General features: G+C 56.7%; 1 protein-coding gene across 1 annotated transcript in view; it reads left to right on the top strand.

The window, feature by feature from the left end:
- The window catches only part of ZC3H3 (zinc finger CCCH-type containing 3), a 245,201-nt gene that overhangs the window by 1,700 nt on the left and 227,910 nt on the right, over positions 1-15,591 (top strand). The window contains exons 2-3 of the mRNA XM_029063878.1: positions 4,252-5,497; positions 8,322-8,518. Of these exons, the coding sequence (XP_028919711.1) occupies positions 4,252-5,497; positions 8,322-8,518 (1,443 nt within the window). The remainder of the gene's footprint in view (positions 1-4,251; positions 5,498-8,321; positions 8,519-15,591) is intronic.

Below are 15,591 nucleotides of genomic sequence, written 5' to 3'. Positions count from 1 at the left end.
AGGTCATGAGTTCGACTCCCGGCTCTGCCACTTGGCAGCCGGGTGACTGCGGGCAAGTCACTTCACTTCTCTGGGCCTCAGTTTCCTCATCTGTAAAATGGGGATCAAGACTGTGAGCCTCACGTGGGACAAGCTGATTCCCCTGGATCTCCCCCAGCGCTTCGAACAGTGCTCTGCACATAGGAAGCGCTTAACAAATACCAACATTATTATACAGGGTCATCAGGTTGTCCCACGTGGGGCTCACAGTGTTCGTCCCCATTTTAATAATAGTAATAATAATAATGATATTTGTTACACATAGTAAGCGCTTAACAAATTATTATTATTTGGATGGATGTATTGGGCGGGGGGTGGGCGTCCAAACAGCTCTCAAAGCCCCACCCTGGACTCCATGCCTTCCTTCTGCTCCCCTCCTCCTGGGACCTCATCACCATCATAATGGTAAAACTGAAGTGCTTACTACGTGCCAAGGCACTGTTCTAAGCGCTGGGGTAGACACAGCCTGAGAGGCAGCGTGGCCTAGTGGCAAGAGCAAGGCCATGGGTTCTAATCCCGGCCCCTGCTCTTGTCTGCTGTGTGACCCTGGGCAAGCTGTTGAATGATGATAACGGTGGCATTTGTTAAGCGCTTACTATGTTCAAAGCACTGTTCGAAGCGCTGGGGAGATACAACGTGATCAGGTTGTCCCACGTGGGGCTCACAGTTTTCATCCCCATTTTACAGATGAGGGAACTGAGGCCCAGAGAATTAAGTGACTTAATAATAATGATAATGTTGGTGTTTGTTAAGCGCTTACTATATGCCAGGCACTGTTCTAAGCATTGGAAAAGATACAGAGTAATCAGGTGGTTCCACGTGGGGCTCACAGTCTTCATCCCCATCTTACAGATGAGGTCACTGAGGCCCAGAGAAGTGAAGTGACTTGCCCACGGTCACCCAGCTGACAAGCGGCAGATCCGGGATTAGAACCCATGACCTCTGACTCCCAAGCCTGGGTTCTTTCCTCTGAGCCACGCTGCTTCTCGGCTTCTCCGGGCCTCGGTTACCTCATCTGTATAATGGGGATGAAGGCCGTGAGCCCTACGTAGGACAACCTGCTCACCTTGCATCTAGCCCAGTGCTTACAACGGTGCGTGGCACGTAGTAAGCGCTTAACAAGTACCATAATTATTATACAAGGTCATCAGGTTGTCTGCATCCCCATTTTCCAGATGAGGGAACTGAGGCCCAGAGAAGTGAAGCGATTTGCCCGAGGTCGCACAGCAGACAGGCGGCGGAGACGGGATTAGAACCCGTGACCTTCTGACCCCCAGGCCCCTACTCTATCCACCCTGCCAGGCTACTTCATCATCGTAATTATCCTTATTTGAACGCTTACTCTATGCCAAAGCGCTGTGATGTGTTAGATGCAAGACAGTCAGGCCCGACCATGTCGCTGACCCATACTGAGCTCACACTCTAAGTGGGAGGGAGAGCAGGTACCAAAGTAATAATAACAAGAATAATAATTATATATTATACTAATATTATTATAAATATTATTATTATTATCTCCATGATTTGACATGTGAGGCCCAGAGCGCTTCTGTGTCTTGCTCTAAACTGTAGGCTCGCAATGGGCAGGGAACGTGTCCCTTAATTTGTTGTATCGTACTCTCTCAAGAGCTGAGTAATAGTATCCATTCGTTCCTTCCTTCATTAGTATTTTTTGAGCGCTTACTATGTGCAGAGCACTGTACTAAGCGCTTGGAATGGACAGTTAGGCAACAGAGACGATCCCTGCCCATTGACGGGCTCACAGTCTAATCACGGACAAAAACAAGACCATTTAATCACGATATATAGAATCAAGGGGATGGACACCTCGTTAACAAAATAAATGGGGTAATAAAAATATAGACAAATGAGCATAACGATGGCATTTGTTCAGCGCTTACTATGTGCCGGGCACTGTACTGAGCGCTGGGGTGGATACAAGCGAAGTGAGTTCGACGCAGTCCCCGTCCCACGTGGGGCTCACAGTCTCCATCCCCATTTTCCGGAGGAGGGAACTGAGGCCCAGAGAAGTGAAGTGACGTGCCCGAGGTCGCCCAGCAGACAGGTGACGGAGCTGGGATTAGAACCCGTGACCTTCTGACTCCCAGGCCCGGGCTCTAACCACTGGGCCGTGCCGCTCAGCGTCCCGACGCGTAAGATCGATCGATCGCTAAAGGTCGCACAGCTGGCCACGGGCCGGGATCGTCTCTATCTGTTGCCGAATTGTCCATTCCGAACGCTTAGCGCAGTGCTCTGCACATAGTAAGCGCTCAATAAATACTACTGAATGAATGAATGACTCGAACGGGGGGGGGGGGGGGGGGGGGTCTTCTCGTTCTTGGACTCGTGTTCTTTTCACTCCCAAAGCTCGTGAGTCTTTTCGGTGACCCCATCCACAAAAAAGGAAAACCACACTATGAATGTCTCCTTCCAGCCACAGAGAGCTGTTGGGAAGAGAAGCGCTCAATCAATCAATCAATCAATCAATCAGTCGTATTTATTGAGCACTTGCCCTCCTATAAGGAATGGACAGATGATCTTTATAGATGAATTTTGCCGAGAGTTTAGCTGTCTCTCCTACGTGAGTATTTTGCCGTTAGCCTTCTTTAGCACTCTCTGTTGGTTCCGTGAAAATAGCGAAAAAATACGCTAAACGAAATACAGTCTTCCCAGAGAAGTGCGTTAATATCTCCCCAGACCTCAAAAGCGGTCCAAAACCATCTAGATTCTTTAATGACAGCTATAGACCAAGTTGCTCGATCACGGAGCGATGCAGACATTAAGTTTTTGCCAACGTTGATGCTTCACGTATTGTTTATATGCACACTCGCATAGCGAGGCAAACATATACCAATAAAGAGAAAATTTTGAATTCTGTTTCTCGTGTATATAAACAATACTTAAAGAAGGCACTTAATTTTCAGGGTTATCTTCCACCTCTTATTCAGCCAGAGCTCCTGAGGCTAACGTATATGCCGTTATCCCTGCCAAATAGATGTTGTTTTCGAATGCGAAATTGAAATGGATTTTAATCACTCTTCTGCGTTAGAGGACTTCAGAGGGAGAGAAAGGGAAGTGTTTTCTCCAAGGGAGGCGGCCGAAGTTGGATATGCCCAACCGGCCGGAGAGCTGTTTATCAGTTGGAAAAAGAAAAATACCCGAACGCTATGGGACTTTTGGAGCAGGGTGGTAGACTTTAGAGAGACCCAAAGGAGACAGAGATATTAATAATGATAATTATGGTATTCGGTAAGCGCCTCCTATGGGCCAAGCACTGTTCTAAGCGCTGGGGGAGATGCAAGGTAGTCAGGTGGTCCCATGTGGGGCTCACGGTCTTAATCCCCGTTTTCCAGATGAGGCAACTGAGGCCCGGAGAAGGGAAGTGACTTGTCCAAGGGCACACGCCAGACAGGTGGCAGGGCCGGGATTAGAACCCGGCCCTTTTGACTCCCAGGCCCGTGCCCTACCCACTAGGCTACATGTTGGTCTGTAAGAATGAGGAGCAGCGTGGCTCAGTGGCAAGAGCCCGGGCTTGGGAGTCCGAGGGCATGGGTTCGAATCCCGGCTCCGCCGCTTGCCAGCTGTGTGACTCTGGGCAAGTCACTTCTCTGGGCCTCAGTTACCTCATCTGTGAAATGGGGATTAAAACTGGGAGCCCCACGTGGGACAACCTGATCACCTTGTACCCCCCCAGCGCTTAGAACAGTGCTTCGCACATAGTACGAGCTTAACAGACGCCACCGTAAATAAATAAGAATGAATGGGCCAAAGAGTAAATCATTTTAAGAAGTATTGATTCCTTTGCGTCCGTCGCCCCAGGCAGGGCAGAGATCCTACCAAGACCGGTGTGTCATTTCTCTCTCCACGGTCAGGAGACGTTGATTATTTTTCTGATTATTTTGCTCCCCATTGGACTGTCCCCTTGAGGACTGGGTGTGGGAAGAAGGGCTGGGGTGACTGGGCAAGAGAGAGGAAGAAAGTCAGGTCCCAGGTGAAGCTGCCTTGACCCCCGAAGGGATTTGTTTATGAAAACTCGAGGTGTCGCCGGTGGGTTCTCGGTCCAGCGTTCTCAGCGGCCGCCCCTTCCGCCCTGGACCTTGTCTGGCGGCCCTGGCGGTGGCCACGAGAGTCGGGGGGGGGGGGGCGGGACGGGGCGGGTTGGAGGCCGAAGGAATAGGTAGCTGACGAAATGCAACGTTCCGCCCTCCCCAGGACTCATCGACGACTACAAAAATGTCCACGGGAACTCCCGGGCCCAGCCGGCGGCCGCAGCCGGGCCGCGGTGGCCGCTGCCCGCCTACCGCGGCCGCGGGACCTTCGGCGTCGGCTATCCCCGGCCGGTCCGCGGGGATTTCTTCCCACACCGGGGGCTGTCCTGGCGCAAAAAGTACTCCCTCGTGAACCGGCCTCCCGGCGCCGCGGAGCAGCCCGAGGGCAGGGCGCCCCCAAGCCAGGACCGCCCGGGCCCGTCCCCGCCCGACCCGCCGAGGCGGGTCCGGCTGGGACCGGACCAGAACGTGGTAGTCGGGATCGAGGCGCCTTCGGATCCTGGCTCGGCGGGGGGGTCCCGGACCCACCGGGATGTTCCCCGGAGTGACCCGGGGCTGCAGAAGAAGGAGGGAGGAGCTGGGGCCTCCAACGGCGAGGAGGATGCCGACCTGGTCTGTCGGAAGGAGCGGGGCGATCGCCGCGTCGGGAACTCTGCGGGCAGCGGGCCCGGCGGCCCCGGCGAGCCCCGTCGGACCGTGAGCGAAAATGCCCGTGGGTTAACGGGCCAGGCGCCCCCAGCCCGGCCCCGGTCTAGCGAGGGGGCAGCTGGAGGGAAAGCCGGACCCCCCGTCCCCGATGCCTTACGTTTACAGCGGCTCAGGCCCGGGAGGGAGCCGCCCCTGCGGAATTCCCTGGCCCAGGCCCCTCTGGACGTCAGCGGACCCGGCAGACGAGCCCCGGCCACCAGAACGGCGAGAGAGCCCTCCCTGCCGGGGCCCTGCAGGACTCCTAAATTCAAGAAGACGAACTACACGTGGGTCGCCAGCACCGTGAAGGCCCCGAGGGGCCCCCCGAGGCGATCCCTCAGCCCCAGGGCCGCTGCCGAGGCGGCCCGGAGGGCGCCGTCGACCGGGGCGGCCGACGGGCCGATAAAACCCCAGCCGAAGGCCGACCCGGCGGTCAGGCCGAGGAAGCCGGCCGCGCCGTCCAAGCCCGGGGGCCCTTCCAGCAAGTACAGGTGGAAGGCCGCTGGTCCGACCCCCGCCACGGCCGCCGCCTTCCAGTGGCGGGCGGAGGCCCCCGGGAGGTCCGATGCTCCCCCGGCCTCGCCGGACCGTGCGGATCTTCCCGCCCCAAGCCAGGCCTCCGGGGGACCCAGTGGATGGAAGCCCGCTTTTGGAGAAACCGCGCTCTCGGCTTACAAGGTCAAAAGCCGCACCAAGATCATCAAGAGGCGAGGGAGCGTGAGGTGAGCGAGAGGTGAAGGGGGTCCCCGCCACGTCCCGGAGCTCTCGATCCCAGCCCCGCGTCGGGAGGGCGAAGGGGCTGTGGGCATTCGCCCGTCGGTAGCCCGGGGGGCCACCTGGAGCCGCCACGAGGCGACCTCTGGGGCAGAAGAAGGGTGGGGTGGGGCGAGTCCTCGGGCTTTCCCCCGCGAAGTGCGAGGCTGCCGGGGAACCTGGCCTGATGAGATTATCGTTATCGTTATATCTGTTAAGCGCTTAACTATGTGCCAGGCGCCGGACCGACCGCCGGGGTGGACACGAGCAAATGGCGTTGGACACGGCCCGTCCCACCTGGGGCTCGCAGTCTCAATCCCCATCTTACGGATGAGGAAACCGAGGCCCGGGGAAGTGAAGTGACTTGCCCGAGGTCACACAGCAGATGAGTGGCGGAGCGGGATTAGAACCCACGACCTCCTGACTCCCAGGCCCGGGCTCTATTCACTACACCACGCTGCTCTGCCCAAGGGCTGCTCCGCCCCGGGAGCAGGCTCGGGAACGGAGTCTGGGCTGGGAGAGGTTGGGATCCGGAAGGGACTGGTCCCTATCACGGCCCCAGCTGGCCCTTCACCCGAGCTGGCGAAATGAAATAATAATGTTGGTATTTAATAATAATAATAATAATGATAATAATAATAATGTTGGTATCTGTTAAGCGCTTACTATGTGCAGAGCACCGTTCTAAGCGCCGGGGGAGATACAGGGTCATCAGGTTGTCCCACGTGAGGCTCACAGTTCATCCCCATTTTACAGGCGAGGTCACTGAGGCACAGAGAAGTGAAGTGACTTGCCCACAGTCACGCAGCAGACAGGTGGCGGAGCCGGGATTCGAACTCATGACCTCTGACTCCCAAGCCCGGGCTCTTTCCACTGAGCCATTTAAGCGCTTAGTATGTGCGGAGCACAAAATGACCGGGCCTAGGCGCAGAGCGGTGGATGCCAGGACCGCAAGGGACCTCCAAAGGGCACCAAGTTCAACACTCCACCTTTGGGAAAGGTGGCCCGAGAGGCAGTGTGGCCTAGTGGAAAGAGCCCAGGACCGGGAGGACAGGATTCCCGGGTTCTAATCCTGGCTCCGCCACCAGTGGAAAGAGCCCGGGCCTGGGAGCCACAGGTCATGGGTTTGAATCCCGGCCCCGCCACTTGTCAGCTGTGTGACTGTGGGCAAGGCGCTTCACTTCTCTGTGCCTCCGTTAGCTCATCTGTAAAATGGGGATTAAGACTGTGAGCCCCACGTGGGACAACCCGATCGCCTTGTGCCTACACCCCAGCGCTTAGAACAGTGTTCTGCACATAGTAAGCGCTTAACAGATACCAACATTATTATTATTATTATTATGGCCTTGCGCGAGTCCCTTAACCTCTCCGCCTTTCAGTTTCCTCATCTGTAAAAGTGGGAGGGAGAACCCCTTCTCCCTCCCCCTTAAATCGTGAACCCCGTTATAGGAAAAGGCCTGGGCACAAGCTGCCCCAGGGCTTAGCACAACGCTTGATTCAGAGTAAGTACTTAAGAGATCCCGCGACTATTATTAATATTGCATACGAACAGCGTGGTTCAGTGGAAAGAGCCCGGGCTTGGGAGTCCGAGGTCATGGGTTCTAATCCCGGCCCCGCCACCTGTCAGCTGTGAGTCTCTGGGCAAGTCGCCTCACTTCTCGGTGCCTCAGTTACCTCGGCTTTGAAATGGGGATTAAGACAGCGAGCCTCACGTGGGGCAAACTGATGATCTTGTATCTCCCCCGGCGCTTAGAACGGTCTCCCCCGATTAGACCGTAAACCCGTCAGAGGGCAGGGACTGTTTCTATCTGTTATCGATTTGTCCATTCCAAGCGCTTAGTACAGTGCTCTGCACATAGCAAGCGCTCAATAAATACTATTGAATGAATGAATGAACAGTGCTCGGCACATAGTAAGCGCTTAACAGATACCAACATTATTATTATTCTTACAAACCATCCCTACTTATCCCTTGAATATCTCCAGAAGGCACTCTGTGTTCACGATGTTCCTGCGGGTCTTACTACCCTTAAGGAGGTTCTTCCTAATATCTCTCGCTATAATTTGGACCCCTTCTCCCTTCAATCGTACTAACTCTTGTAATCGTTCAAGTCTTAGTATAGTGCTCAGTAAATATTATCGACTGATGGATTGATAGTTTGGATAAACCCTGTTCCTTCATTAGATCTAAATATCGAATTTTTTTTTTTTTGGTTTCTTTTCCTGCCTTCTTTATATAAGTACAGATTAGGAAGCCTAATTAAGCCCCAGAGGGTGAGTTATTGTCCACCCTGAAGACCGCCGAGCCGGTGGAATCCTACCCCAGGACCCCGGCCGCCGAGATTTCTCTCCCTCCCACGCGTTGGCCGGATGCTTCTTCGGCTGGGAATTCCTTGTATCCTTGGGGGAAGGGTTGTGCTTGCTCCCTCTCCCCCTTCTTCTGTCTAAAGCGACGGGGGTCGAGGCAGGCCTTGCTGGCTGGGGCTCACGTTCCCCCAGTTGGGGTGGGTTAGCTCCGGGGGGTGGCCTGGAAGTGGCCACCTTCCTACGGGCTTTCCATTCTGCGTGACCACGACCAAGGGCTGGGTGTCCTGGGAGGTGGAGAAGGGGGAGCCCGGTGAAATAGCCACGAGCCCAGGTCCCCTTTCCGGACGCCCGGCGGAGTGGCCTCTGTCTCCTCCCGGTTCCGGGCGTCCGCCGAGCTGCCCGGAGAGGTCGGCAGAGTCACCCCGGAGTGGCCTCAACCTCCTCTCCCTCCTGACCTGCTCCTGACTCTCTCACCTGTCTCCCCAGCCTCCCAGGTGATAAGAAGAGCAGCCTCTTGCCCCCTGCCACTCCCAAGAGCCACTACAGTCTCCGGCGGAAGCACGGCGCCCGGGCGAAATCCAGCCCTGTGCTGAAGAAGAACCCCAACAGGGGACTGGTGCAGGTCACCAAACACAGGCTGCGCCGGCTGCCGGCCGCCCGGGCCCACACGCCTGGGAAGGAAGGTAAGAGCGGGAGGGCCGGTCGTCTTGGGAGATGGGGCCGTCGGCCGAGGGAGAGGAGCCCGCGGACGGCTGGCTCCTCGGCCTCAAAGCCCGAAGGGGAAAGCGGAAGCGACGGCGGCCCGCTCCGGCGGCAGGTTTCTTTCGACCGCGGCTCCCCGTAGGCGCTCAGGGTGGACAGGCTAGCTGCTGCTTTGTTCTTGGGCTGACGGAAGGAGACCGGAGGAGGCGAACGGCGGAAGGATTGAGTTGAACAATATTTACGGCATTTAAAAGAACGACCGAAGCCGCCGCACGCGGCGTTTTCTTTTCTGGTATCGTCTGAGTTCTCAGAGGACATTTAAGACTGCCGGCTCCGTTTCTTCTGAATGCCTCTGGTATCTCAGACTGTAGCCGGGGCTCAACGTCGTCTGACGGCTTCAGTCGAGAAGTGGGCAGGCAGGCGAGGTGACGGCCGAAACGTGCTCAGCCTTTAACCCGGACAGCGTCCCGTTCGTCGGGGACGCCGAATCCTAACCCAGCTCTTCAAAGAGCACACTGACTTGAAATGGGCCAGGGTGTCCTTACAGAGCATTTTGTCTAGAAGACTTAAAATCCTGGATTCCAAGAGATCTCGCGTAGAACCTCCTCCTCTTCGTAACAGTGCGCCGGGCGCACTGATTCGATACAAGCTAATCAGGTTGGACGCAGTTCGTGTCCCACGTGGGGCGCACAGTGTTAATCCACGTGTGATGGATGTGGGAACCGAGGCACAGAGAAGTGAAGTGTCTCGCCCAAGGTCACGCAGCAGATGAGTGGCCGAGCCCGGGATCGGAACCCCGCTCCTTGATAATAATAGCGATGGTATTTGTTAAGCGCTTACTATGTGCAGAGCACTGTTCTGAGCGCTGGGGTAGATGCAGGGGAATGAGGTTGTCCCACGTGGGGCTCACATTTTTAAATCCCCATTTTTACAGCCGAGGTAACTTGAGGCACAGAGAGGTTAAGTGACCCGCCCAAGGTCACACAGCAGACAAGTGGCGGAGCGGGGATTAGAACCCGTGGCCTCCGACTCCCAAGCCCGGGCTCTTTCCACTGAGCCACGCTGCTTCTCTATTCCCGGTGGAAAAAAAAAACAAAAAAACCCCTTCCCAGCTGAAGCAGATCTCATCAGGCTCAGATGGGCCTCGTTAAAGTCGCCCGCGAATCGCCAAGTGCGCCTCGGGAAAGAAGCACCAACCTTGTGCCCCCAGATTTGCTGCTGTGAATAAATCAAAAAGTGGAGAGGGGAGACCTACTGGAAGGAGAAGACACAGTCCCTGCCTATAGAGGCTGGAAAGACACTAGTAGATAATGTATCACACAAGGGTCAGTTGTATTCTGTATTTCCCAAACATTTAGGAGGAGGAGGCGGCACGGCCTAGTGGAGAGCGCACAGGCCTGAGAGTCAGAGGACCCGGGTTCTAACCCTGGCTTCACCATGAGTTCGAATCCCAGCTCTGCCACTTGTCAGCTGTGTGACTGTGGGCAAGTCACTTCACTTCTCTGGGCCTCAGTTCCCTCCTCTGTAAAATGGGGATGAAGACCGCGAGCCCCACGTGGGACGACCTGATTCCCCCGTGTCTACCCCAGCGCTCAGAACGGTGCTCGGCACATAGTAAGCGCTTAACAGATACCAACATCATCTTACCCCATAGCGAGAAGCAGCGTGGCTCAGTGGAAAGAGCCCGGGCTTGGGAGTCGGAGGTCATGGGTTCTAATCCCGGCTCTGCCGCTTGTCGGCTGTGTGACCTTGGGCATGTCACTTCACTCCTCTGGGCCTCAGTGACCTCATCTGTAAAATGGGGATGAAGATTGTGAGCCCTACGTGGGACAGCTCGATTACCTTGTATCTACTGCAGCGCTTAGAACAGTGCTTGGCGCATAGTAAGTGCTCAGCAAATACCAACATTATTATTATTATTGTTTGTCTTCTGGGTGACCTCGGGCAAGTCACTTACTTCCTCTGTGCCTCAGTTATCTCACCTGCAAGATGGGGATTAAGGCTGTGAGCCCCACGTGGGACGTGAACTGTGTCCAACCTGATTATCTTGTAACTCCCCCAGCAATTAGTACAGTACCGTGCGCCCGTCAGAGGGCAGGGACCGTCTCTATCTGTTACCGATTTGTACATCCCAAGTGCTTAGTACAGTGCTCTGCACAGAGTAAGCGCTCAATAAATACTACTGAATGAATAGTAAGTGCTGAGCAAATACCATCAAAAATGAAATTCGTACAGCAAGGTATACCGAGGAGGTTGCTCAGGAAATGCTGCTGCTTCGACTTTGAGCCCCAGGTGGGATGAGGTCCAACCTGATTATTAATCAGTGATGTTTATTGAGCGCTTACTGCGTGCAGAGCACTGTATTAAGCGCTGGGGCGAGCCCAGTACGACGGAGTCGGTAGACGCAGTCTCTGTCCGTAACGAGCTTGCGGTCTGGAGGGTCTCAGTGCCTGACCCACAGCGAGCGCTTAACAAGTAGCCCGGCTACCGTTACCGACACACCGACTCGTACACGTCGTGGGCGGACGTGCAGGTTAGGGGAGTCTGGCTGGAGCCACGCAGGGCTCGTCCGTAAAAGAGTTTATGGGGCCCGAGAGCCCGAGCGAAGTTTTTTGAAGGTGGGACGGGGCGGGGTCCGCCAGAGGAACGGGGAGGGCATTCGAGGGGGGAGAGGGGTGAGGACTCGTTCTAGGCAGGGAACCCGCCTGCTGATTCTGTCGTACTCTCCCGGGCGCTTCGTACGGTGCTCTGTACGTAGTAGACGCCATTGACTGAGGGAAGACGATGCACCACAAACCTCCCAGCCGGTCAGCCGCTCCTGAGAACGAAGACGGGTGGGTGGTTTCGGCTCCCCGTTTCCGCTCTTCGTCTCAGGGAAGGTTCACGCCGGTGCGAGCGGCTCTTCCTGCGCCGGTGGCGGCTGAGCCGGAAGACTGGGTCTGTCTGCCTGTCCTGAAGTCTGGCGCCTTCCCTAGAGCGGGAGGCCAGAAAGCCAAGCCGTGGGGGGAGGTAGGATCGGGCCGCTCCTGTCATCCAGAGAGAGACCGGGGCCGGCTAGGCCCCGGGGGACGTTGCCGGTGGCTTAATTTAGCTGGCCGGGAACGGGGAGGCGGGGCTCGGCCCCCGGGGAGTCGGGGACCCGTCCCCGCCCCGGCGAATTCAACGCTCCGGTTTCCCGGCCGCCCCCGGCCTCTCCGCGCGGCCCTTGGCGGCAGCAGTGCCAGCCGGTCTGCCTGCCCTCCCCTAGGATCCCCTCCCTCCCGGGCTACCGGCTCTCCCCCTCCCACCCCCCATTCCAGCTCGCCTATAAATAGATAAATAAATTGTGGTATTTGTTAAGCGCTCACGATGTGCGAAGCGCCGGGTGATACAAGGGGATCAGGTGGTCCCACGAGGGGCTCACAGTTTAGATCCCCATTTGACGTGTGAGGCAGCCGAGGCCCGGGGAAGTTAAGTGACTTGCCCAAGGTCACCCGGCTGACCGGCGGCGGAGCCGGGATCAGAACCCATGACCTCTGACTCCCAGGCCCACGCTCCTTCCACAGAGCCACGCTATACGCTCGCCGCGGGCAGGGGACGCGCCCCTTTATTTTGAAGTCCCGCTCTCCCGAGCGCCCAGCGGCAGCGAGCTCCCGATCAGTCCGTTGGGAGGAACGGATGGACGCCCGGATGACTTCCGGCGCGGGAGCCCTCGGCGCCCCACCGGCGGCGGCCGCCGCTCCGATGGCCGGGACCCGCCGGGACCCGCTCCTCACCCATCCCGCCGGGCTCTCGCGCCCGGGGCGGACACAGGGCGACGCGCCTCCGCCGGATAAATCACTGGATAAGTCGCTGGATCACTGGATCACTGGATCACTGGAAAGGGAGTCCAGGGAGGCCGGCCCGGCAGAGGGCAGCCTTGCCCCTCTTATCCCGGCCTCGTCCACCTTTTTCTGGTAATTGATCGCCTAATTTCCTCTTTATGTGAAAGAAAGCAGATATCAAGTAATTTGCAGCAATAACCTGCTAACGCCGGGGCCGCTATCAACCCCCCCGCCCCCCTCCCCCTTCATTCCGAGTGGCAGATAAAACACTAATATATAATTATCCTTGCAAATTGGATTGTTTTAAATAACCAAAAGGCTACGGCCAGGAGAAAACGATCCCATTTCCCCCGAGTTACTATTGCAGCGTAATTGCTGCGTTCAATCAATTTCCCTGGCATTAGAAATTCCATCACAATCAACATTAAGCTTTATTCATTGTGATGGCTAAGAGCCGGGCCATTTCTCCTCTTTTCCTTAACTGGCAAAATTAATCAGGGAAAAGATTTTAAACATTTACCCGTGCGAAAGAGGTCAGCTCTGCCACTATATTGCTCAGCAGATAAGGGGGCTAATAAAAAGAAAATTGAATTACTAATGATCACCGGGAACAGAGTATATAAAACCTGGCAATCGCCCGGTTCGGGAGAAGGGGGAATCAATTTTCTTCGGACAAGGTGCGCTCATTTTTTATTTTGGCGCATATTATCAGCGATTTAATTTGAAAGCGCATAAACAGGAGGAAACAGTTAGAAAATAATGAGCCCGAAGGTGTAAAGTGCTGCGGGATATATGCTGTACACAATTTATTTGGCACAACAGATAATCGCTTTAATTGAATTCAAAACTGCATTGTTCAGCAGCAGTGTGGTCTCTTAGCCTGTGGGGACTAGAGAATATTAGGAAGGTTCCAGCTAGGGACTTTCTGCGTCTTGTTCCTTCGCGTCGCCCTCCTCCCTCTCTCTCCCGCCGCTCTCTCCCACCTCCCCCGGCCCCTGGCTTCGTCCCTCCACTGGTCTTTCGTAGATCATTCGTTCGGGTGTGTTTGTTGAGCGCTTACTCTGTGCGGAGCACTGTACTGAGCGCCGGGAATGTACAGTTCGGCAACAGAGGCGATCCCGGCCCGGTGACGGGCCCGCAGTCTAATCAGATATCCGGCGGCGCTCGCGTCTTCGTGCTCTGGGGGTGGGGTTGTCAGTGCCGAGGGAGGGAATCCCAACCTCCCCATCCGCTCCCGAGACCCCCCCCCCCCCCCCCGCCCCCCCTCCGGCTGCCCCTCCGGAGGGGGGCCGATCCGGCGGACCCGCGGTTGGGCGGGCCGGGCCGTCCGAACCCACCCTGTTCCCCAGGGTGGCAGCCGCGTGCCCGCTCCCTTCCCCCATCCGGTGCTCAGGCCGGGCCCGGGCAAAGGCGACAGATCCCCCAGGGCTCATCTCGGAGCGTACGTCGGGAGCCGGGGATTTCGTTTTACTCTGGATGGGTTGGGGGGGGGCCGCGGAGCGGCTCCGCCTGAGAAACGCTCCGGTGCGGTCTTCGGAACTTGGAGTTTGGAGGACGCCGGAAGAGGCGCCTCAGCCCGAGAGACTGAAACCTCCCGGAGACTTCAGAAACGCCTTTCCGTTCAACGCCCACGTAACGGTGGCAGTCACGAGGAAGAGAGCCGGCGTTCGTAGTGAGTGTAGCGGAGGGGCGGGAGGAGCCTCTGCTTTCAGCGGGGGGCTCACGGCACAGACCGGGGGCACTTGGGGTCCTTCTTCCCAAATTCTAGCCCTCCCGACTGCCACTTCGGCACTTCAGGGCCAACTCGGTCCATCGTATTTATTGAGCACTGTACCAAGCCCTTGGGAGAGTACAGTATAACACCCTTAAGTCTCTGACATAAGTCTATGGCTTATACACTGTCGTCCTTTCACGCTAACTCATGAACCTATCACCGTCTCCTTTTTCCTCCTACTTCGGCACTTCTGGGCCAACTCGGTCCATCGTATTTATTGAGCACTTAGCGTGTGCAGAGCACTGTACTAAGTCCTTGGGAGAGTACAGTATAACACCCTTAATACACGCTAACTCTTGAACCTGTCACGTCTTTTTCCTCCCATCCGTGATTCACTGTTCGTCTGTAAATTCCCTGAGGCAGGGATCATCTCTCTCATCGTACTCCCCAAGCCCTTGGAACACTGCTCTGCGCACAGTAGATGATCAGTCGATGCCGCTTGTTTTTTTTTGTGGTATCTGTTAAGCGCTGACTACGCGCTAGGCACTGGGGTAGATACAAGCTAATCAGGTTGGACACAGCCCAAGTTTATGTCTCACATGGGGTTCAAACTGGCGCTCAGAAGCCCGGGTCCTTCCTGTACCAACCAGGTGGCCCCATTTGACCCTCATCGACCTTATGGAGACCCCTTCCCCTCCGCCCCGCCGTGGAGGGAAACCCAAAACACTGGATCAGGCCAGTGGGCGGGAGGTCCTAAGGACTCTAAGCCGGTCAGTGGGCGGGGATCGTCCCTATCTGTTGCCGAACTGTCCATTCCAAGCGCTTAGTGCAGTGTTCTGCACATAGCAAGTGCTCAGTAAATACTATTGAATGAATGAATGGATGACTAGAGCCGCCTCACCGCCCCCGCAAGAGCATCCCCCTTTCTCCCTCCCAGAAAGGGGATGAGGTTTATGCCGACGACCCCGTCAGCCCTTCCCCGTAAATCGTTCCCGCCCGCCCTTTAGCTCCCCTTCTCCGCCTCGCCCTTGAGGTCTCTGGAGGGGACTTCTCCTCCCTCCCCTCCTCCCTCCCGCCCCCCCGGAGGCCCGGGGAAGTGGGGAAAGTTCACATAGTTGGCCCCGTCCCCCTCCCCGGCTCGGCTCCGTCAAGCGGTCGAAAGTGACGGTGTTGGGTTGCGCCGGCTCCCGCTGGCACGCCCGGGGGGCCCGGGGGCGGCGGGGCAGCGGAGAGCCGCAGGGATGCCCTTTTCCAAGTGCTTTCAGAAGTAATAGTTGCCTTGGCGGTCCTCGCGGCTTCCTAGGGGTGGGGGCCGTTGGAGCGACGGGACGGGCCCCCGGGCTCCTATTTCTCGTGACTCTTTCCTCCCCTGTTCAGGCTGGAGTTTTAAGGAAGAGACGGATCGGCCTCCTTCCCTCTCCTCGGCCCCGACGTCGGCAACTCAGGTGCTACCCGGGCTCTTCTTCTCCCGGGCCTAGCGGATAGAGGACGGGCCCGGGAGTCAGGAGGACTCGGGTTCTAATCCCGGCTCCGCCAC

This window comes from Ornithorhynchus anatinus, chromosome 4 (genome assembly GCF_004115215.2).
Source record: "Ornithorhynchus anatinus isolate Pmale09 chromosome 4, mOrnAna1.pri.v4, whole genome shotgun sequence".
In the NCBI taxonomy this organism is placed as follows: Eukaryota; Metazoa; Chordata; class Mammalia; order Monotremata; family Ornithorhynchidae; genus Ornithorhynchus; species Ornithorhynchus anatinus.
This window is presented reverse-complemented; position numbering and strand designations above follow the sequence as displayed.